This window comes from Aquarana catesbeiana, linkage group LG09 (genome assembly GCF_042186555.1).
Source record: "Aquarana catesbeiana isolate 2022-GZ linkage group LG09, ASM4218655v1, whole genome shotgun sequence".
Lineage (NCBI taxonomy): Eukaryota > Metazoa > Chordata > Amphibia > Anura > Ranidae > Aquarana > Aquarana catesbeiana.
Window position 1 is genome coordinate 121,590,812 of NC_133332.1, and position 25,950 is coordinate 121,616,761.

General features: G+C 39.3%; 1 protein-coding gene across 1 annotated transcript in view; it reads left to right on the forward strand.

The window, feature by feature from the left end:
* Window positions 1-25,950, forward strand: part of LOC141108039 (pinopsin-like) — a 101,929-nt gene that overhangs the window by 64,907 nt on the left and 11,072 nt on the right. The window contains exon 2 of the mRNA XM_073599226.1: window positions 19,771-20,099. Within this exon, the coding sequence (XP_073455327.1) occupies window positions 19,771-20,099 (329 nt within the window). The remainder of the gene's footprint in view (window positions 1-19,770; window positions 20,100-25,950) is intronic.

Below are 25,950 nucleotides of genomic sequence, written 5' to 3' on the forward strand. Positions count from 1 at the left end.
GTGGAGTCTCACTTGGAAACTATTTTTCCTTGTGGCGATGGCATTCGGCTGGGGAGTATCAGAACTTCAGGCTCTGGGATTAGAAGACAATAATATTATTTTTTGTACTCGGATAGAGTGGAACTTCCTCTACTATTTCTGAGCCTTGGGGCCCTGCCAATCTTTTCAGATCCAATTTTGACCTTCTTCACGAAGATGATATTAATTTGGTACCAAGACATTATATTCAAGCCACAACTCCCTTCAGACTTCATCTAACCTATTTGTAAAAACTCAAAAAAAAAAAGACAGGGGCAAAGAAGCATCATCTGGGGCCCTCCGGCCATTCCCGGAACTGCAGTATCCATCATGTCTAGTCATGTCTGGGAATATCAGAGCTTTACAATACATCATGGGACATGTGGTTCTGTGGCAGCTGGGGAGCCATAGTTTGCAGATCCCTGCTCCTAGTACAATAGTTTCATGGATAATCAAGTTGGTTAAGAAGGTGTTAAGAAGGATAGGGGACTGGAACCCCCTATTCAGTTGGGCTGTATGCCACCTTGTTTTTTGCTTCTTGAATGGCCAGAGCAGACGTATCCATCAAAACGATCTAAAGGGTAGCATCATGGTGACCCCAACATGCGTTTACGAGACGTAGACCCGGCAGCTTTCTCATCTGTAGAAACTGGCAGACAGGCTATCAGGCCGGAATTTGCCTATTTTAAATTATTTTTCAAATAAATATTTTACTATGCATCATCCCACCCTTTTCAGCTAGTTATTTGTCACAGGTATGCTGCCATGGAGGCACCAGGAAAACAGAAAATTGTTTCATACTTACCATAATTTTCTTTTCCTGGTGTCTATCCATGGCAGCATACAATCCCACCCTCGGTATGCTATATTACGTAGAATGCTGGGAGTGCACTAATCCTTTTCTTTTATAATATTCACTGGTCCTGAGGGAGGAGCCAAGGTGGAGCTTGTCACAGGTATGCTGCCATGGATAGGCACCAGGAAAAGAAAATTATGATAAGTATGAAACAATTTACTGTTTTTATTTTTATTTTTTACAAGGTACTTTTTATTGGAAGTTAATGGAGAGCCATTCAGGGAAATAAACCGCATTACATCCCTGTTCACCTTATTGACTGGTTTGAAATGAATGTAATTTCTCTGGCTCTGTTAGTATTTCTCTATACACTATAGATCTGCTAGGGTCCAAATTTGTAGACAGGCATCCTACCCACACTTCACAACCATATCGGCAACCTATTGTTCCTTTTTTTTTTCTTTTATCCAAAAACACTATGCATTTTAAGGGTGACTGACGTGTTAAGTGTTACCAAACTCTCACTTTATGGCCTGTACACACGATCCGAAAATCAGACGAAAAATACCGCATAACAAATCTTTTCGTTTGTCCCTTCTCTCCTGAATGTTTATCAGAACAAATTTGCGGTGTGGTGTGGCACAGACAAACTGCCAACTAGATGAACATCTGTCATCCATGTTCCAGAGACCTCGCCAATCTCACTCCACCAGGACTCTGGAAGTGAAAAACAAGAGCAGAATCAAATTCTTATCCATAATCTCTGCTCGCTTACTATGTTTACTTATAGTTCCTTCCTTGGACCCCAGGAACTTAATATTCCTGGCTTCTGCAACTCTGAGCAAACTATCAAAACAACCATGACTTCTTTAGGATGAACCCACTCTAAAATGGATCCCCATGGTATGATCAAAAATTTAAAAAAAAAAACGAAAGTCAATGTTGCTTCTCAAAAATTCTCAATTTTAAACGCTAAAAAAAACCCAATGCATTTATCTATACCTTAAGACGTATGAACTAACTCCCCTTTCAGGTAGACAAAGCTTAAACCTTTTGAAAATTTTTCCACCTAAATGAAAATAAAAACAACAAAAAATTAACCCCAGCAGCTAGAATGGCTTCCTACCAACTCTTGTCGTAAACAAAATGTATCCAGCTGCTAATTGAGGACATATCCAATGACCCCCCCTTTCAGGTGGGCTAAACATAACAATTTTTCCACCTGAACAAAACAAAAATAAAATAAATGAATAAACAAATAACAAAAATAAAAATTAGAAAAGAAAAAAGTTAAAAAAAATAAAAAAATAAAAAAATTCAAAAAATGAAAAAAAATTTTTTTTTCAAAAAAATTCAAAAAACAAAAATGTATTAAAAAAAATTAAATAAGAGAAAAACAACATAATAATCATAACAGAAAAATGTTTTGTTTTTTTTTAAATTAAAATTCAGAGGTTTATCCTTGAAAATACTAAAAATATATCAAGGTTCCTCTATCATATTCCAGACATAGAAAATTGAGTACTGTCCATGATACTTTTTTTATTTGCACTAACATACAATTTTTCAGGACAAGCTTTCGGGGTATGTCCCCTTCTTCAAGGTCCAAGCAGTACTGATTCACAAATTACTATGACTGGAATGAACAGACTTTACACTTTCATCATCTGAGGAGTCATCAGAAGTTTCCACTGTTTCAACTCCTGAATCAATTTCAAGCGCAGTTACCGCACTTTTATTTAAATCTTCAGCATTGATTCCTATCATAGTAACATCACTTGCAGCAATAAGAGCATCTGGTTTACCAAATTGTTGTTCTAGAGCCTCTATCTTTGCTGAGCACTGCGACTGTTCAGCTTTTGCATGTTTGGAGGATAACTGCATTATGGCTGCCTGTGCACCCTGTAATTCCTCCCTAAGCAGTATTATAACATGCTCATTCTCAGCCTCTCTTTGATTCAAAGAGGTAATGCAACTTCCTCTTAATTTACATGTTTCCTCTAATTCATCCAGTCTCTGTTCCAATACACATTTCTCAGTCACTAATTGTTTAATTTGATCAGCAACATTTGCATCTGTCTTTGCAACCATTGCTACTATATTCTCAGTTACACTTTGTACCTGCTCCAAGAATTGCTTTCTCTCAGCACACCATTGGACTTTGTTTTTTTTTCAGCTACGTCTTTCATCTTCAGGAACATTGGTCATCTTGGCTTTCCTGCCTTTTTTCGAAGACTTTTTATGTTTTATCAGATCATTATGAGTATTACATTGTTTCAAAAGGTCACTGAATTGGTGTGTTAAAGCATTCTTAGGCATAGTCTCGAATCTAACACAGCCCTGTTTGTTAATAAAATCTTCAATGACTTCCATTGATATGCTAATTAGCCTACACTGAAGTTGCTAAACTAGTTGCTTACACAATGCAAGACACACAGAATCACAGATAAAGCTGTTTAAAAGCTAACTTTTACCTGTAGTCCCACAACCAGGAGACATGCACACTAATCAATGCCTTACTATCTCCTTATTACCACTGAATTTTAGCCCTCTTAGATCGCAGGCCACATTGAACTTCTATTGGAACAGAGAGCTATTTCACACTCACGTGGGGAGAAAATAAAAGTAAAAAATAAACTAATACAAAAAATAAAAATAAAATAAAAAAATGTAAAAAAATTAATAATAAAAAAGAAATTAAAATCTATATTTCTCCCACTTTCTCCTCAAAGATGTGTGGTTTATCCTGTCAATCTGCAGGCTACATCAGATAACCGGGAGTGATTGACCCCTCTCTCACCCGTACTATTGACCGGCTACAGGCCTAACACACATTAACAGTACAATAAATGTTTAACATATATACATATATCAGCCAAAAATCTCACCAGATTTTGCGTGTCCGCTCACTGATGAAATATTTCATAGATGTTTCAGGACCATTCTAACAGGGCTTCAGAATTCACGAACCAGCGTGAATCTTGTCCACCGTATGGAAGGCTTTCAGTTCTAGGTTTAGTTGATTCCTTATCTTATAGGGACTCAAGACAGAAAATACATTAGGGTTTGGATTCTATGCAGAAATGAATTCCACATGCCTTCTGGGGTGCCAATTGAAGTAATTTGGTACAATAAATATTATTGTACCTATGTATTAACTTGTCTAATTCCCTAGTTAGCTAGTCTATTAAAACTCTGACCACATGTTACTATTGATATCACAATAATACAAAGTTAGCTATGAAACCAACCACACGGCTTAATAACAAAGTCTTACTTATTTCCCAAGAAAATAGGAATATGCTAACACAAAATACTAAATAGATATTACAAACATATACCAACAAAACACATCATATCAGAATATCAAAGATACTTATCACAAGGCTCTCCGCGAGACTTGTTTCTTTCAGCTGGGCTCATATGACCAAGAGAGGGCCATAGCCATGAGGCTTAGGCCCAAGCCAGGATCCAAAGGAAAAAAGGAGACTATTTCTCTTTTGTGTGCCCTTTTTACTCAGACATTCACACCCACTCGTAACCACCCCCACTTGCCTCCTGTCCAATAGATATTGCCAAGAGGTAGTCCTTGTAATATATTATATTGGCCTCTGACGGCAGCATTGTCCATGTTTCATCTCTATGAGCCCTGTCTTAGCTAGCCCTTATTCTCTTTGAAGCCTGTAATCACACATATCACACCAGGTGGGCTTGAGCCAAGCCCTTGTTATTCTGATATGCTACAAAGCTTTGATTTGTAACTGGTTACATTCCAACTTGGGGCCATCTGCCTGTATCAGCCAGGGAATGAAATACCATAAATATGATATTAAATCATGTTGACTTCCAACAGGTTTTACCCTCACTTCCTGTTTTAGCTATGTGACAGGAAGTGAAGTCAAGTTTCAGAAGATGGATACAAAGCCCAACCTAAAAAAGACAAGCAGGGGTTCTAACACTCACTTGGTTTCCCTCAAAAGCTTTTAGACAAATCACACCTTTTTTTGTTTTGCCATGTCAATCGGCCTAGTTAAGTTGCAGCTGGGAAATCTGTTACATGAAAATTGTTTAGGGAGGGAGGGGGCGGGTGTAGGGGGGTGTAAAATGCATTACTTGGATTGAGCATGCATCTGCAAAACAAATTATTAACAAAACACATAAACCATAAAAAAATTACTTGGAAAAGAGCAAGGAAAGCAAAAAACACATGTATGTTAAATTTGAGACACTAACAGAATATGGTTTTGAGGTCTGACCATTTGGCAGAGGAAATTAACAGGAGTTAAAAGGACTGCGCCCACAAACAGTCTCTTAAGGACTCTAACATTTTAGTCACAACATCTTGAGGAAGATTTTGCAAAATAATGCAGCACAGACAATTAAATCAAAGGGAAACTAACAACCTACAAACAACACACGTTGACAACATCAAAAATATTTCAATCAAAAATATCCCCCCAAAAAATAAACAAAAGTAAAAAATACTTGCTCTAAAACGCATCTGTTTTGCAAAAGCATAACAAACAAAATGAAAATACAACACACACACACACCTTTTCAGGGCAAGGTAAAGAATGCTATCTGCAAGCTTTATATAACAAAGAATTGTGTGCTAATAAGGCAATTGAAAACACATGCACAGTCCATGAAACACACAAAATGCAAGTTCACCCAGTGTAGAGACAGAACTTTAAAGTGGGTACACCTGTTAAGGATGTCCTTAAATTACTAACACAAAAAACACACTCTCTGAGCATGCCCAGAAAAATCCAAGTGCTGTTCACGCACAAAAAAAACCCCAAAGTCCCTGAGCATGCCCAGACCTACCCAAATGCAGCTAGCACAAAATAAGCCACCCTCTGTCTAAAATTAAGCACATCCTCCAGCATGCTACAACATTACAGATGGGAAAAACACCCCTGGTCCAGGGGGATAAACAAAGAGCCTAACATGGGCAAAAGTTATGCAACTAATAGCATTGCAGTCTATGGGAACTGACTTGTTAATTTTGCTAGTCCCCACTTTGCTGCTTTATATTCTAGTTATTGGTCTTAAAATAGGTATGGGGGCCAAGGTCCCCACCCTGAGGGACATATATCGATGTCACCAATTTGGACAACCCCAAAGATGAAAGAAGGAGAAGTGCCTTTAAAAATGCAAACTTGCTTAAACGCTAGTAATTTGGGGGGGGGGGGGGGGGGAGGCTTACACTACCTGTAAAGTGGTGCATCTGTAGCATGTATCCAAAATGCTGCTTCAAAGATGTACGACTTTAGAAAAAACCTACAAATCTACATTGCAGCTGCAAGATTTTAATCCAAAACCAAAAATAGCCTGCCCCCCAATATATACAAGGCCATTTGGGTCTGTTAAGGCTTAAAATTAGAACACCCATGTGAAAAATACAACCCCAAACTAAAACAAAATATTGCGCCCCTCCCACACACTAACAAACCCCTAGCCAAACACACAGCATGCCAGCCCAAGAAAGGGGGGTGGATGCTTGGGGGCAGGAGGGGCTCCGGCACCCCAAAAGTCAACCACCTTGTTCCCATATTCAGGGGGACAAGGGCCTCTTCCACAAAACCCTAGGCTGGGGTTGTGGGGGGCTGCAGACATGGTGCTTTACGGAATGTGGAAAGCCCCTTTTAAACTAGTGGGTACAAGGTGCTTTGTGGTTGGTATTGGGCTGAACCCAACATGCCCCAGAGGCAGCAAGCTATGTTGAGTGTATGTGTCCTTGTATGTTTCAGGAGGGGGTTGGGCGATTGCTCTTCTCACCCCTTTCCTAGCTTGCCCTGTTGTATGCTCGGAAAAAGGACATGGTTCGAATTTAAATTTAAAATTTAAATTCAAATTTCGGAACATGGCTTCTGAAGATCGGATTTCGTATAGAATGAATTTGAATTAGAATAGAAAAGATTTCAATAGAAAAGAATAGAAAAGAATAGACTAGAAATTCGAATATCATATAGACCATATAGAATTATATCGAATTTGAATAGAAAAGATTACAATATATACATTGGTTACATTGGTTACCAATATACATTGGTTTTGTAATACATATATTGTATTTTATTCTATTCTTTTTTTATTATTTTCTATTCCATTCTAATCTTTTCTATCCAAATTCAAAATCATTCTATACGTAATTTGAATTTCGGAAAATGGTTATATATATATATATATATATATATATATATATATATATATATATATATATATATATATATTATAACCATTTTCAGAAATTCTAATTTCGAAAATCGATTTAGAATAGAAGAAAATAATAGAAAAGAAAAAGAATAGAAAATAATAGAAAAGAATAGACTAGAAAAACAATAATACAATAAGAATAGACTAAAAAAACTATTATATATATAAAAATAAAGTTCCAAAGGTTGCTGCACTTAAAAATGTGTTGCTTTATTCCATCAAATCTTTAGATAAAGATTACAAAGCAAGTAGAGTCATTCCAAACAAAATCATTACAATCATCTGTTCAGACAAAGATTAAGTTTCAGGCTGATTTGTTCGCACCCTTCCTTAGATCAGTCAGAACACATCTGAACTTTATTTTTATATATACAAGGTCGGTGGGAGGACCTGTTTGCTGACACTAGATTGAAAGCTGTGTGTGGTTCTCCTCTACACTTCAATCTTATATATATATATATATATATATATATATATATATATATATATATATTATATATTATATATTATATATTTGTTTCTATTCAAACTTGATTTCAGTCTATATGAAATGTTCCATTGTTTTTCTATGCTATTCTTTTCTATTCTAAACTTTTCTATTCGAATTTGAATTCATTCTAGATGAAATTCGAATTACGGAAGATAACTTCCGTATAGAATGAATTTGAATTTGAATAGAAAAGATTAGAATAGAAAATAGACTAGAAAAACAATAGAACAGAATAGAATAAAATATAATATATATATATTATGTTTTATTCTATTCTGTTCTATTTTTTTTTAGTCTATTCTTTTCTACTCTATTCCAATTTTTTTCTATTCAAATTCGAATTCATTTTATACGAAATTCGAATTTCGGAAGATGGTTTTATTATATATATATATATATTATTTTTTTATATGCTGGTCTATGTTTTTTCTATGCTATTCTTTTCTATTATCTTCTATTTTATTCTAATCTTTTATATTTGAATGCAAATTCATTCTATACGAAATTCGAATTTCGGAAAATGGTTATATAGAAATAGAATGAAATCGAATTCTAATAGAAAAGACTAGAATAGAAAAAACAATAGAACAGAATTGGAATTTGGTACAGAATGAATTCGAATTTGAATAGAACAGATTAGAATATATTATATTTTTTTCTATTTTGTTCTATTGTTTTTCCATGCTATTTTTATTTTCTATTCTATTCAAATCTTTTCTATTGGAATTCGATTTCATTCTATATGAAATTCGAATATCGCAAAATGGTTATATATAGTTTACTTTTTCAAATTCGGTCAAATTTTTTCGAATGCGATAGAATTTTTTCGAATTTGATAGTTTTTTTTAAATGCGGTCGAATTTTTTCGAATTCGAATATGAAACTAAACGAATCCCGAAAACGAATGTAACGAATGCAACTAATTTAACTAAACGAATTTAGTTAAATAACGAATCAAAACTAAACTAAACAAATTTTTTCATCCTGCACATGTCTATTAGCAACGTAACATGCTAACATGACCTGTGTGAAAATCCCCTTAAAAAAATACATAACGGTGAACCAGCGTAAAAAACAAATTGGCAAGTTTAGAGGTGTGCCCGTTCCACCCATGCAAGTGCATGTACGTTGCGTAACATTTGCTACGATTTTGGCTGCGCAGTGAACAAGCTCATGTGAACGAGCGCAAGAGCCTCATGCGCACTGCTTACATTGATCTCATGCAGTTCTAAACGTACTTGCAGGCACAGCAGGCTTTCTATGAAAAAGTTACTTCCTCATTCTATTTTGGGCATATTTGTTACTTGGGCAGTTGTTACTAAACTTCCTCACATCACCCCATAATATTGGCACCTCCATCTTCTGTCAATATTGAATTAGAGATGCCGTGCACCATGTCCATAGTGGCGCACAGATTGCATTCTCCCATGCGCCGAAATCGTTATAGTAAATAGGGGATTCACGCTCTGTTACCGGCGCACCATTTCGTAAATATGGAAATGTGTGTTGTGCCTCTACTGATGGCGCATGGCTTTCGTAAATCACCCCCATTGTCTTTTGCCCTGCCAGAGAGAAATTTTGAAGCCTGGCACACATTACAGTTTTTTTTTTGGGGGGGTTGCATGAAAAAAACTGACAGCCACAGTAATAACCATGCAACCTTAGTCCAGCGATCTCCCCCGCCAGAACACTCCGATTAGCACTCTCTGCCATTGGCGCTGATCGAGAGTAGGTCGGGTGCTGATTTTCCAGCATGCACATCTGACAGAAGGCGGCACCGTCAGAACACTCCGATCAATGCTTTCTGCCATTGGCTGAGAGCGCTGATCAGGAGTCGGTTGGCTGCTGGTTTTCCAGCATGCATGTCCGACAGAAGCCGGCCTGAATAGCCGGCTTCTGTGGACAGACTGACATACACACGGGCAGAATGTCGGCCGGTATTTTTTTGTACTCCAGTCATTCTGCCCATGTGTACGGGGCTTAAGACTGGCCATAGATGGTCCCTGCTGAACCGGTCGAATTTCAATCTATGTGTGGCCACTCCTGCTCAACAGAAGTCGATCTAACATTTAACTTCTTTTCAATAGGAATTTTGGAAATGCTGACCAGTGTATTCGGTGGAGGGTCCCTGCTCTTTGTCTTAAGCGGGAAGGGTTACTCTATCCACCTCACCTTTGTGGATGAGGGGGGGGGATCTGTTTTTTTTTTCACAATGAATAATCTATGGTCAGCTTTACTCTGTGGTAAGCCCTAGAGAGGCTAGGATTTATTTTTCTGCATTGCATTTTTTGAAACAGCTGCCTATTTTAGTTTGAAGCTGTACAAGGAAGGAATTTTTTCTGCTGCTGTGCAAATTGAATGGATACTGTGGGTATAGGATTGTGTATATGGGATTGTATATATTTTTTTTCTTGTTTTTTTTTTTTATTGGTTGAACTAGATGGACTTGTGTCTTTCTTCAACCTAACTATGTAGCAACTAATAAAGTTAGTTGTGGGCAGTTTGAAACCTGAACTAATTTATAGGCTCTTGCTATCAGTACAAACCCTCTTGATTGAGGTGATCTGCTCCAAGGGACAGCAAAATCAAGGCATTGTTACAAGAGAGTGTTGCATGATAAAAATCACTGTCATATTGGAGACAGCTGCAATTTTACAAGATAGTTTTAAAACTGCACTTATGTTACTGCAGACTACTACATTTTTCTTAGTTTTATAATGTATTTAAAATGAGCACAACCTAATCCTTACTGTGTGCATTAAATAGAAACCAAGCTGTAATCTCAAAATCATTGCAAAGAAAAAATTTTGGTCAGCACAACACAACCCATTTCTTCTTAACTAGTACATGGTTATGAACGGTACCTGCATATATTTATTCTGCAGCAACATGTGCAGCACTACAGATTAACTGTAACATCTAGTGGTATCATTAATAGGTATAGGCAGAGCTGAAAAAGGGGGCGTGGGGCCCGCGCGAGAGCCCAATTAATGGGTTGAAAGCTGGTCTAGGTTCCGACCTGAACAGACGTAAATCACAATAAGTAAGCTATATAGTACATAAGAAATAATCGCTCTATAATTGACCCATGGAGCTTTAGTTATGTACAAATATTCTTCTTATTTGTAAAGACAATTGCATTTCCTTCTCCTTGGTTTTGTTTGGAGGTTTAATTGATAATATGCACAAAATATAGAGGGGGGAAGGGAAAAAACAAAAAGGAAATGAGTATGGATTTGTGAGGACGATTCCACCACCAAGTCACGGCGAGCTCCCAAGGGGGGGACTGGTGATGGGAGACAGTACCTCTTGTCCCACTTGATAATCCTTACAAACCATACAAATATGTTGCAACTGTAGGGTTATTGCACGATTTTGTAATCATCTTTATCACAGTCTATGATACCTGTTGATGTACGACATATGCTGTTCATCCTTTTGTATGTTGAAAAAATTGAATAAACATCATTGTAAAAAAAAGAAAAAAAAATTTTGCCCAACAGTGTGTAATGTGTGTAATATGAGCTGATTTTACTAACAGATCTCTTTGTTTCTTATCCTTGCTTTGCAGAGATGAGAAACAGAGAGATCGTTCCCTCTGTACAGAGCCATGTGTTGATTGTTCTGTGATTGGACATAGCCAATCAGCTGGTCCTTTTTTTTTTTTTAAAGGCCCAATTGCCAGGACTTCGTTTGCAGTTCAGCTGTCAACAGGGGAACCCCACTGACAGCTGTATGAGTCATCGGTTGTTAACGACGCGGTGGCCTGGCTCCTTAACAACGATAATTTCCTGCTTTATTTTTTTTTGTATATTTCAGTTGTCAGTGGAGGAATCCCCATGACAGGTGAATGAATGGAGCCTGAAAGTATTGTTTTTAGGTATCAGAGAATTTGCATAGGTACCGATTGCATGCAAATGCTTAGTATCAGCACCGATATTGGCATATCAGTGCAACCCTAATACCAGTACGTCGCTTTGCCTTCATGAGCCACCCATCTGCAGTACTTTGTAGGCAGGCGGTCTGGAAGTGGTTAAATAAACAGAATGTATTGCCTTGTTTACGAGAGACAAGTGGATAGGACAAGGGAAACGTTCAAAAATTGTTACAAGGTGCCAGGCAACAGCCCCGACCCCATCATGTGGAAGTGAAGTTAATGAGCAGCATCAATTTATTGCAGTGAGAAACATGAGAGGGAGGCTCACTCCCCCCACTTGACTCTGATTGGGTCATGGGGCGAATCCGACACTCCACGATCTCGAATACAATAAAGTATTGTTAGCAAGTTTTACCCAAAATTGCGAGATTGGTCAAATTTGGGACAGGTGTGGCTCTGGATTGGAATTTGGCCAGAATGACATAACAGAGTGTCAGACGAAATCAACAGAGAGTAAAGGACCTTCCTCCTTAACCACTTCAGCCCCGGAAGGATTTACCCCCTTCATGACCAGAGCACTTTTTACAATTTGGCACTGCGTCGCTTTAACTGCTAATTGCGCGGTCATGCAATGCTGTACCCAAACGAAATTTGCGTCCTTTTCTTCCCACAAATAGAGCTTTCTTTTGATGGTATTTGATCACCTCTGCCGTTTTTATTTTTTTTTGCGCTATACACGGAAAAAGACCGAAAATTTTGAAAAAAAATGATATTTTCTACTTTTTGTTCTAAAAAAATCCAATAAACTCAATTTTAGTCATACATTTAGGCCAAAATGTATTCAGCCACATGTCTTTGGTAAAAAAATGTCAATAAGTGTATATTTATTGGTTTGCGCAAAAGTTATAGCGCCTACAAACTAGGGTACATTTTCTGGAATTTACACAGCCTTTAATTTATGACTGCCTATGTCGTTTCTTGAGGTGCTAAAATGGCAGGGCAGTACAAAACCCCCACAAATGACCCCATTTTGGAAAGTAGACACCCCAAGGAAATTGCTGAGAGGCATGTTGAGCCCATTGAATATTCATTTTGTCCCAAGTGATTGAATAATGACAAAAAAAAAAATTACAAAAAGTTGTCACTAAATGATATATTGCTCACACAGGCCATGGGCATATGTGGAATTGCACCCCAAAATACATTTAGCTGCTTCTCCTGAGTATGGGGATACCACATGTGTGGGACTTTTTGGGAGCCTAGCCGCGTACTGGGCCCTGAAAACCAATCATCGCCTTCAGGATTTCTAAGGGCGTAAATTTTTGATTTCATTCCTCACTACCTATCACAGTTTTGAAGGCCATAAAATACCCAGATGGCATAAAACCCCCCCAAATGACCCCATTTTGGAAATTAGACACCCCAAGCTATTTGCTGAGAGGCATGTTGAGTCCATGGAATGTTTTATATTTTGACACAAGTTGCGGGAAAGTGACAAATTTTTTTTTTTTTTTGCACAAAGTTGTCACTAAATGATATATTGCTCACACAGGCCATGGGCATATGTGGAATTGCACCCCAAAATACATTTAGCTACTTCTCCTGAGTACGGGGATACCACATGTGTGGGACTTTTTGGGAGCCTAGCCGCGTACGGGGCCCCGAAAACCAATCACCGCCTTCAGGATTTCTAAGGGTGTAAATTTTTGATTTCACTCTTCACTGCCTATCACAGTTTCGGAGGCCATGGAATGCCCAGGTGGCACAACCCCCCCCCCCCCAAATGACCCCATTTTGGAAAGCAGACACACCAAGCTATTTGCTGAGAGGCATGGTGAGTATTTTGCAGCTCTCATTTGTTTTTGAAAATAAAGAAAGACAAGAAAAAAATTTTTTTTTTCTTTTTTCAATTTTCAAAACTTTGTGACAAAAAGTGAGGTCTGCAAAATACTCACTATACCTCTCAGCAAATAGCTTGGGGTGTCTACTTTCCAAAATGGGGTCATTTGGGGGGGTTTTTGCCACCTGGGCATTCCATGGCCTCCGAAACTGTGATAGGCAGTGATGAGTGAAATCAAAAATTTACGGCCTTAGAAAGCCTGAAGGCGGTGCTTGGTTTTCGGGGTCCCGTGCGCGGCTAGGCTCCCAAAAAGTCCCACACATGTGGTATCCCCGTACTCAGGAGAAGCAACAGAATGTATTTTGGGGTGTAATTTCACATATTCCCATGGCATGTTTGAGCAATATATCATTTAGTGACAACTTTGTGCAAAAAAAAAAAAAAAAATTGTCTCTTTCCCGCCACTTGTGTCACAATATAAAATATTCCATGGACTCGACATGCCTCTCAGCAAATAGCTTGGGGTGTCTACTTTCCAAAATGGGGTCATTTGGGGGGGTTTTGAACTGTCCTGGCATTTTATGCACAACATTTAGAAGCTTATGTCACACATCACCCACTCTTGTAACCACTTGAAGACAAAGCCCTTTCTGACACTTTTTGTTTACATGAAAAAATTATTTTTTTTTGCAAGAAAATTACTTTGAACCCCCACACATTATATATTTTTTTTAAAGCAAATGCCCTACAGATTAAAATGGTGGGTGTTTCATTTTTTTTTCACACAGTATTTGCGCAGCGATTTTTAAAGCTCATTTTTGGGGGAAAAAACACACTTTTTTAAATTTGAATGCACTAAAACACACTATATTGCCCAAATGTTTGATGAAATAAAAAAGATGATCTTAGGCCGAGTACATGGAAACCAAACATGGACATGCTTTAAAATTGCGCAAGTGGCGACAAACTAAATACATTTTTAAAAGCCTTTAAAAGCCTTTACAGGTTACCACTTTAGATTTACAGAGGAGGTCTACTGCTAAAATTACTGCACTCGATCTGACCTTCGCGGTGATACCTCACATGCATGGTGCAATTGCTGTTTACATTTGACGCCAGACCGACGCTTGCGTTCGCCTTAGCGCGAGAGCAGGGGGGACGGGGGTGCTTTTTTTTTTTTTTTTTTTATTATTTTTTGCTTTTTTATCTTATTTTTAAATTGTTCCTTTCATTTTTTTTTTTAATCATTTTTATTGTTATCTCAGGGAATGTAAATATCCCCTATCATAGCAATAGGTAGTGACAGGTACTCTTTTTTGAAAAAATTGGGGTCTATTAGACCCTAGATTTCTCCTCTGCCCTCAAAGCATCTGACCACACCAAGATCGGTGTGATAAAATGCTTTCCCAATTTCCCAATGGCGCTGTTTACATCCGGCGAAATCTAAGTCATAAAATGCTTGTAGCTTCCGGTTTCTTAGGCCATAGAGATGTTTGGAGCCACTCTGGTCTCCGATCAGCTCTATGGTCAGCTGGCTGAATCACCGGCTGCATTCTCAGGTTCCTTGTTGAGACAGGAGAGCCAGAGAAAAACACGGAAGACGGTGTGGGGGGGGGGGCATTCCCTCCCACTGCTTGTAAAAGCAGTCTAGAGGCTAATTAGCCACTAGGATTGCTTTTACATGAAAGCCGACCGCTGGCTGAAAAGAATGATACCAAGATGATACCTAAACCTGCAGGCATCATTCTGGTATAACCATTCAAAGTCGTGAATGGCGTACCTGAAGACAAAAAAATGATTAACAATAAAGCACAGTAAACGGTAAAGTATAAAAAATTGCATACCTGAAAAGCAAGCATGATAAAACATAACAACAATAAAACATTGCAGAATAGAATACAGTAAAAAAGAGCAGCACAATAGAGAGAATAGAGAGAGCGAGAACAATAAAACGACAACTATTTTTTTTTTATTTTATATTTTTGTATGTGTTTTTTTTTTTTTTTTTACACTTTTTTTGTAACTGTAACTTTTATAACGGTAACCGGTTCCAGGTTCGGGTCTCTCAAAATGCGATGGCATCTTGGGAGACCCTGTGAAAGTGTGCCTAGTCTGTGCAATGCTGTACCCTACGCTAATACTCAACTAGTGTATGGTAGCGTTCAAAACATTCACCAATGCAAAGACCAGGATTGTCAGGACAGGAGGGACAATAATAGCGGGTGTCACGCCTATATCAGCGCTTGCTGCAGACACAACATCTTTTTTGGGGGGGTTCGTTGGGTAGGGGTACTCGGGAGGACATAAAGAAAATGCCTCTCATGCAGCTGACTGCATTTGGTTGGGGATGTGAATGGGGGAAGTACGGGCGCTGCAGAAGCGGTGGGTTCCCAATTAGGATTGGCGAATGCAGCAGGAAGGGCACTATGGGCACGACGGGCCTGTGTTTGTCTTTTTGGTGGCAGCGGGACACTACTTGTGCTTGCCACTTCACCAGCTTGAACTGCACTTTTGGGACTCGCCACGTCACCAAGTGTTACTGCAGTGCTGGTTTGACTACGACCGGGGTGTACTAGGCCGCTGGTGCCTGCCAGTTCACCAAAACGCTACCAAAAAAACTGTTAGCAATCACAGAGATCAGGCCTGACTCTGCGAACGCTGCAGTTATGCGTTTAGTGTTTTGTAAGTGACAGTGATCGATCGATACTGCACTTGGGTGGGCTGGGCTGGGCCGGGCGGAGGGGCAAAACGCAGGTGCTAGCAGGTATCTGGGCTGATCCTGCAAACACTGCGTTTTTGGGAACCCTAAACTGCTGGGGACGCCAGTATAGATCTGATCGGATCAGATATTGATCCGTTCAGATACTATACCACTAAGGGAGGTGTACGGTGCGTGCGTGCGTGGGTGTTACCGGTACTGGCGCTAATCTGACGCTGCCTGGGGCTGGTGCTTGCCAGTTCACCAAAACGCTACAAAGAAAACTGTTAGCGATCGCAGGGATCAGGCCTGACTCTGCGAACGCTGCAGTTATGCGTTTAGTGTTTTGTAAGTGACAGTGATCGATCGATACTGCACTTGGGTGGGCTGGGCCGGGCCGGGCGGGGGGGCAAAACGTAGGTGCTAGCAGGTATCTGGGCTGATCCCGCTAACACTGCGTTTTTGGGAACCCTAAACTGCTGGTGACGCTAGTATAGATCTGATCGGATCAGATATTGTTCCGTTCAGATACTATACCACTAAGGGAGGCGTATGCTGCGTGCGTGGGTGTTAGTGGTACTGGCGCTAATCTGACGCTGCCTGGGGGGACGCATATCACCGCCGGGCGATCAGGGGGCTAAACCTTTATTCGGTAATAAACGGCGGGTGCCCTGACACTATAAAAAATAAACGAACTAACTAGCATCAACCGTAACGGTTATACGGTGATCAGTGGTGAAAGGGTTAACTAGGGGGCAATCAAGGGGTTAAAACATTTATTAGATAGTATATGGGGGTCCCTGACGCTATAAAACGCTGACGGCGAACCTAAATATTTACCTCCCTAACTAGCGTCACCAGCGACACTAATACAGTGATCAGAAAAATGATCGCTTAGCGACACTGGCGACAGGGGGTGATCAAGGGGTTAAAACTTTATTAGGGGGGGTTAGGGGGGTATCCTAGACCTACAGGGGGCTAACACTCACTGCCCTAACACAGTAACTGTCACAAACTGACACCATGCAGTAATCAGAAAAAAAAAAAAAATACTGCTTGGTGTCAGTGTGACAGGGAGGGGTGATTGGGGGGTGATCGGGGGGCGATCGGGGGGGATCGGGGGTGTAAAGTATGCCTGGCATGTTCTACAGAGTGTGTGTGTAGTGTTTGTGCACTCACATGTCTTCTCTCCTCGGCGCCGGAACGGAAACTGCCGAGCCGAGGAGAGATGACATCACATCCTCTGCCTGTGTGTACTACACACAGGCAGGGGAGGATTCCCATTGGCTGGGAGCGATCGCGAGGGGGGGCCACGATCGGATGGCCTCCCCCTTGCCTCTCAACGCTCCCAGACAAATGCCGGCCGCCGCTGGCACCGGGGGGGGGGGGGGGTCCGATCAGACAGATACGTGATTCTGCCTGCCCGTGCCATTCTGCCGATGTATATCGTCGTTAGGCGGTCGGCAAGTGGTTAATGTGTCTTGCACTGAGTATAGTAGTGAAGTCGACTCCTAACCAGTGGGTTTTTTTACGTGTCTTCTTTGCAACCTAACTTTTAGATCAAATGCGGTTTATCATTCATTTCAGTTCACTTTTTTTTATTTTTGTCTCATAATTTAAACTGCTTTTGAGTTCTTTGGTAACTAACTATGCCACTGGCCCCACAGAACACCCTTAAAGTGTAACTTCACTTTTGTTGAGAAAAAATACCAAAACTATTATCTGAACATTTCAGCAATTTCTCTTTGCAATAGATTCTTACCTTTTTATTGCTCTGAAGAAAAAGCTCTTTGTTTCACCAAGTCTTTTGCAGACTGATTCTAAGGAGGAGTGACTGGTTCATTATAATCAGCTGGTGCACTCTGTGTTATATACTTACATAGTACATAGAAGGAGAGGTTGAAAAAAGACACAAGTCCATCAAGTCCAACCTATGTATGTGATTAAATGTCAGTATTACATTGTATATCCCTGTATGTTGTGGTCGTTCAGGTGCTTAGCTAATCATTTTTTGAAACTATCGATGCTCCCCACTGAAACCACTGCCTGTGGAAGGGAATTCCACATTCTTGCTGCTCTTACAGTAAAGAACCCTCTACGCAGTTAAGGTTAAACCTCTTTTCTTCTAATTTCAATGAGTGGCCACGTGTCTTATTAAACTCCCTTCCACGGAAAAGTTTTATCCCTATTGTGGGATCACCAGTATGGTATTTGTAAATTGAAAAATCATATCCCCTCTCAAACATTTCTTCTCCCAGAGAGAATAATGTCAGTGCTCATAAACTTTCTTCATAACTAATATCATCCAGTCCCTTTATTAGCTTTGTTGCCCTTCTCTTTACTCGCTCCATTTCCAGTACATCCTTCCTGAGGACTGGTTCCAAGAACTGGACAGTGTACTCCAGGTGATACTGGAACAGAGTCTTGTAGAGTGGGAGAATTATCGCTTTATCTCTGGAGTTGATCCCCTTTTTAATGCATGCCAATATTCTGTTTGCTTTGTTAGCAGCAGCTTGGCATTGCATGCCATTGCTGAGCCTATCATATACTAGGACCCCCAGGTCCTTTTCCATCCTTGATTCTCCCAGAGGTTCTCCCCCCAGTGAGAAGATTGCATTCATATTTTTGCCACTCAAATGCATTAGTTTACATTTTGCCACATTAAACATTTGCCATGTAGTTGCCCACCCCATTAATTTGTTCAGATCTTCTTGCAAGGTTTACACATCCTGTAGAGAAGTTATTGGCTTGCTTAGCTTAGTATCGTCCGCAAATACAGTGATTGAACGATTTACTCCATCCTCCAGGTCGTTTATGAACAAATTAAATAGGATTGGTCCCACCAGAGAACCCTGGGGGACCACATTATCCACCCCTGACCATTCCGAGTACTCCCCATTTATCACCACCCTCTGAACTCGCCCTTGTAGCCAGTTTTTAATCCATGTACTCACCCTATGGTCCATGTCAATGGACCTTACTTTGTACAGTAAATTTTAATGGGAACTGTGTCAAATGCTTTTGCAAAATCCAGATACACCACATCTACGGGCCTTCCTTTATCTAGATGGCAGCTCATCTCCTCATAGAATGTTAATAGATTGGTTTGGCAAGAACGATTCTTCATGAATCCATGCTGATTACTGCTAATGATACAGTTTCCATTACTAAAATCTTGTATATAGTCCCTTTAATATCCCCTCCAAGAGTTTGCATTGTATTGATGTTAGGCTAACTGGTCTGTAATTCCCAGGGATGTATTTTGGCCCTTTTTTAAATATTGGTGCTACATTCTCCAATCAGCTGGTACCATTCCAGTCAGTATAAATTAGGAACAATGGTCTGGCAAAATTACTTCCCTAAGGGCCCTTGGGTTTAAGCCAACTGGTCCCGGTGTTCTCATGAGAAAAACTGCAGAGTCTCCATCCCTTTAGAAGTATTTAAATCTTGGAGTATCTCACCAAAACTGAAATTCTTATTGCGGGCCCACCTAAAATTTAGCTTGTATATTAGTGCAGACTTTCAGGAAAATCAGTGAGCCAATCACACAAACAGGAAATATAAGGTTGCCAGATTGCAATAAATGTTACAGAATTCTACAGAAAATTACAGTAGCCCACAGATTGAAAAGGAAAGGTCGTTTTTAATTACATTAAATGACAACATGGCTTGTTTAGCAATTTGTTTCCATGAAAGTGGAGTTACACTTAAAGCAGAGTTGCCCTTAACTTACTATGTTTACATTTTTTATTGTCTTTCTTATATAGTTTTGTGTAGAAATATGTTTTCATGAAAATCTGCAACAATTCTAACCACATAATCTGTACTGCAGGTATTGTGTCCCTGGTTTCCCTGTCTATCCTATCCTATGAGCGATACCTAACAGTGCTAAAATGTCGAAAAGTTGATGCATCCAACTACAGAAAGGCTTGGCTATGTATCATTGGATCCTGGCTCTATTCTCTGTTATGGACAATACCACCTCTTTTTGGCTGGAGCAGCTATGGCCTGGAAAGTTCGGGAACAACATGTTCAGTGGTATGGCACTCAAGGTCACAAAACAATGTATCATATATTGTGTGCCTCTTCCTGTTCTGTCTGGTCTTACCTCTGCTTGTTATGATATTTAGCTATGGACACATTGTCAAAGTCATTCGAGGGGTAAGTTCAATTTTATTTTCCCGGCTCCAATTTTAAATTCTATTAGATATAAAATATGGACATGTTGGCCATAATGGGATTCATTTACTAAAAGTAAATTGTTCACATTACAATGGAAGTTGCACTTTGCAAGGTTTTATTCCTTAGAGCTTAGTGAATGAGGTGAAGCTGTGCTAGCTTCCATCATCTAATCATGTGGAAGCAAAAATGCAGTTTTTTTTTCATTTTCCTTGCACATGAGTGGGTATAGAAGTAGTAGAAAGAGAAAATTATCACCGCTCTAGGAAAGCCGATCGAAAGCAAACATCTCCTCCATGCTGGAAGCAACAGGTGCCAGCAATGCTTTGTACAACAAAGTAATTAGAAAGTCCTAAAAAGCACACTACACCATGACAAATGAATGACATTTATATGTTATAAAACAATCCTTGATCCTGATTGCCTGGAAGCTATGAAACCTTCAGTTTGATTTTTAACCAGAGTTCTTGACAGCGTAGAGTTTCTGTATTTTCCTCTTCATGTAGTTTTTATTTATTCATTTGCTTTCCTCCTTTTAGATCACATATATACAGGCTACCTATAGAGGACTTGAAGGGGTTGATTTACTAAAACTGGATAGTGCCAAAATCTGGCACAGCTGTGTATGATAGCCAATAAGCTTTTACCTTAAACGTGTTCAGTTAGACTTTGACGGAAAAAATAAAAAAAAGGGAAGCTGATTTCTATGAAGAGCTGCACCAGATTTTGCAGTTTTCTCCAGTTTTAGTAAATCAACCCCAAAGTCTCTTTTCCTAACATAAACTATTTTGCAGTCTTCTATTGGCCTGTCAGTAATCAAATATATAAAACACTCTTTACCTCAAATTCAACAGTTTGTGCAAAGTATTGACTATTTTTTCACAAAGCTACTTTAATAATAAAGTATCATAGGCAGGGCAGTAGAAATTGTATGCTCTATTTAAAGTATCTAGTTGTAGCAACTAGGGGAGATGGAAAATATAGTTTGTAGCAATGTAAATTTTACTCACAGGCCACTCTTAGAGTCCTTGAGTAACTTCTAGTAAATAGGAACATAACTGGTGTCTGAAATTCCCTAGGGCACCACATCCCTCAAAACATTCAAAATAAGTAAAAGGAGTAGAGGATTAGATTTTAAAGGTGCCACACACAAGAAATGTATAAAAAATATCATTTTTTTAAAATTATAAACATTAAAATGTAATTATATTTGATAAAATATTGTAATAGTGTCATGAAATATCCATACAGTACTGATGCAATGTATTCATCTCTACATGTTTTGCCAAACTATGACTTCTTCAGGAAACTTTATGAATACTGCATAACAGTTCACTAGAAATTCAGAAAACAATATGTTAGTACATACAGAAAACAAAAAATATACAATGAATACATATAGGCGGGTTACACCCTATTACTACAGTGTTTAATATCAATAAGTGCAAATCTTCCTGGGCAAACTGGGGGACTCCCTTACCTGAATTTAGGCAAAAAATATTCCCGCTAAATGTCCAGCATCATCTGAGTATAGTAAGAAGATATCAGGCAGACTGAACTAGCTGCACGTTACTGCGCTTCTTGGATGTATTTGTGATCACATACCTTATCTCGCCTGTTTATATCATCATTGATGTAAGTGTTCTACCTTTTACAATAAAACCCATAGTTGATGGTTTTACACTATGTGGCGGCCTTTTTCTTTTATGAATGGTGGAGTACATGATTGGGTTGAATGGAAGCTGACCTTACATGTTGTTTCCTGAGAGTGACCACGTTCCCAGTCCCATGCCTGTTTGACTCTGTGCTGCTGGCATTGGGTCCACTTAGCCAGTAAGAGTATCCAATTTTTTTTCATCGGTGGTGGATTCACAATCTATGGTGATTTCTTACTGGATGGTGGCCTATCCTTTAGAGGTCGAATATATCTTAAATTATAACTTTTTTTTTTTTTTACCTAAACACTTGTGATTTTATTTCACCTGTTTGGACTGTTTTTTCCCTAATGGGTTATTTATTCACAATCGCATTTCACATAAATGGACTTTTTAGTGATTTTAATTTATGAATTGTATTTATATTCATTTATTGCTGTTTGCACCTAGCACTTTATTTTATTTTGCACAGTCTGTGTGTTATACTTATTGTTTGCACACTTGCGCAATTGTTTAATATATACACATAATATGGATTAGCGCTGCACTCAATATTCCCATTATCCACTCAATTTGTCTGATTGTAGTGTTTGCAGCTTTTCCTAATCTGTTGAGTAGCACAGTGCACATTTTGACATTAAGAAGATATAAGTAATCACAGGGGAGAATATAGACCCCAAAATGAGCCTGCCTATGGAGGCTATGGATTAAGAGTAAATACTCAGTATAAGCAGATAATTACAGCCAAACACGGCCTGGAAAAGAGGCTATACCTACCACCGACAGAGATCCAAAAGAGCCCATAAAGATGGACTATATGGAGTCACAGAGATCCACAATATCGGGTCAATAGCGGAGTTCATTCAGCTGCATAACAAATACATAGCATCAGCAGCAGTTGGTCTTCAAACAACGCTTGAACTGAAATAACAAAAAATTACAACTTATATAACTCCCATAGCAGGTGCCTATGCCAGCAAACAGGGACCAGGGATCTTACCACTACAATTGCGGACAAATGAGGTAAATATATCTCTTCCAAAGCAAGGCTGCAGCATGATTTGTGGTTATTTTATATCCCCCCCCCCATCTCCTCTGTGTCCAATATATTGTTTTCTGAATTTCTAGTGAACTGTTATGCAGTATTCACAAAGTCTCCCGAAGAAGCCATAGTTTGGCAAAACATGTAGCGATGAATACATTGCATCAGTACTGTATGGATATTTCATGACACTATTATGATGTTCTATCAAAAATAATTACATTTTAATGTTTATAATAAAAATTTGATATTATACATTTCCTGTGTGTGGCACCTTTAAAATCCCATCCTATACTCCTTTTACTTAAATTCTACTAAAGCTCCACAGTTCCAAAACCCAGCCATACTTATGGGACACATACAGTATGCACAATGTAATGGTGACATTTAGGCAGAGGCAGCCAATCCGTCCCTTTGCCTGAACACAAGTCCCAACCTTTGTGACAGTTTTTCTTAAAGTTGCAACTTTGTTCCAGTTTAAAGCAGTAATAAACCCAAAAGCAAACATTTTTTATACACAAATGTTAGTAAAATGTCCACAGACACTTACAATAAGTACCTCTGAATACTAAATCAGCGCTACTGTCATTACTTAAATATGACTAGCTTTCATATGATGATGGCATATGAATAAAGTGAATGACCGGTGGTGATAAAAAGTCCAGAAAGACACAGGTGGTGATCCTAATGAGATATTGTAGATGTGCACCTCACACCAAAATCCTCAAGTCGTGCGTCACACTCCCCTTAGGGGTTCTCACTCACCAGAAAGCAAAACATATCAAGCCCTAATATGTTTTAGGTAACCGTCATCCACATCACAGAGGGTGTCAGAGTTGTACAGCATCTCCCATAGGCACTCGGATAAGGACAAAAGCTCCAGATAGCGAAATTCCATTTTATCCCTTAATAAACTCAATGGTGCACTCCATAAAATAGGACAGTAAGACAGTAAGGTTCTTATGTCATCAAAAACCAGCAGTGTCATTCACAGCACAGGATAGACATGAGGCTTACAAACATAGGGAAGACAGCATCCACCACTTACTTCTGGTTTTCTCTTCCTGGCCGTGGAACGCAAACGTTACTTCCAGTCGCTGTAAGGTCACGGCCTGATGCATTTCCTCATCACGACTTCATCTGAGGGCGTGGCCTTATTACGCGGCATCCCGGTATTTATGCTAACAAACTGCAGCACAAATTAACCTTCTGAGTGCTCAGCCGCTCCAATCTCTTATTGTACACATAGGCGGCCACCAATACACGACTCAGAGACAACCTGAGATATAATGAGATATTGTAGATGTGCACCTCACACCAAAATCCTCAAGTCGTGCGTCACACTCCCCTTAGGGGTTCTCACTCACCAGAAAGCAAAACATATCAAGCCCTAATATGTTTTAGGTAACCGTCATCCACATCACAGAGGGTGTCAGAGTTGTACAGCATCTCCCATAGGCACTCGGATAAGGACAAAAGCTCCAGATAGCGAAATTCCATTTTATCCCTTATTAAACTCAGTGGTGCACTCCATAAAATAGGACAGTAAGACAGTAAGGTTCTTATGTCATCAAAAACCAGCAGTGTAATTCACAGCACAGGATAGACATGAGGCTTACAAACATAGGGAAGACAGCATCCACCACTTACTTCTGTTTTTCTCTTCCTGGCCGTGGAACGCAAACGTTACTTCCAGTCGCTGTAAGGTCATGGTCTGATGCATTTCGTCATCACGACTTCATCTGAGGGCGTGGCCTTATTACGCGGCATCCCGGTATTTATGCTAACCAACTGCAGCACAAATTAACCTTCTGAGTGCTCAGCCGCTCCAATCTTTTATTGTACACACAGGCGGCCACCAATACACGACTCAGAGACAATCTGCAGTCAGTCTTTATACAGCATATATATCTCATTCAGTATGGGACAAGTCTTTAGTCAAACTGGTATATTGCTCAAAATTTTCAGATTCATAGTACATCTATACTGTTATACAATTAATAAACAAACATTAAAACTGCTTCTCAATGGTGTGTCAAAACTACCATAATGTAAAACCACAATGCACAATATTTATACTATAAACATTATACACAAATTAAATATAATCATATATAAAAAATATATACATATATGAATATGCACATATATCATTGTAATAAAATAAAAGGTACACCTTAGTCAGGCACATACAACCTCACACCTTTAACCACTTGCCGACCGGCTCACGCCGATATACGTCGGCAGAATGGCACGGACAGGCATATTAACATACCTGTACGTTGCCCTTTAAGACGCGGCATTGTGGGCGCACGCGTGCCCGCCCGTGAGTGTAATCGACTTGATGTCCATGGGGGTACCCGCGATCGTCTCGCGGAGAGGAAGAAGGGGGAAATGCTGATGTAAACAAGCATTTCCCCATTCTTCCTAGTGACAGGACACTGATCACAGCTCCCTGTGATCGGGAGCGGTGATCAGTGTCGTGACACACATAGCCCCTCACCCCCACAGTTAGAACACAACCCTAGGACACACTTAACCCCTTCAGCGCCCCCTCCTGGTTAACCCCTTCACTGCCAGTCACATTTACACAGTAATCAATGCATTCTTAATCACACTGATCGCTGTATAAATGTGAATGGTCCCAAAATAGCGCCAAAAGTGTCAGATTTGTCCGTCATAATGTCGCAGTCACGTTAAAAATCGCTGATCGCCACCATTACTAGTAAAAAAAAAAAAATTATTAATAAAAATGCTTAAAACTATCCCCTATTTTGTAGACGCTATAACTTTTGCGCAAACCAATCAATAAACGCTTATTGCGATTTTTTTTACCAAAAATATGTAGAAGAATACGTATCGGCCTAAACTGAGGAAAAAAAATGTTTTTTTATATATTTTTTGGGGATATTTATTATAGCAAAAAGTACAAAATATTGTGTTTTTTTCCAAATTTTTTTGTTTATAGCGCAAAAAATAAAAACCGCAGAGGTGATCAAATACCACCAAAAGAAAGCTCTATTTGTGGGGAAAAAAGGACGTCAGTTGTGTTTGAGAGCCACATTGCATGACCGCACAATTGTCAGTTAAAGCAACGCAGTGCCTAATCGCAAAAAGTGCTCTGGTCTTTGGCCAT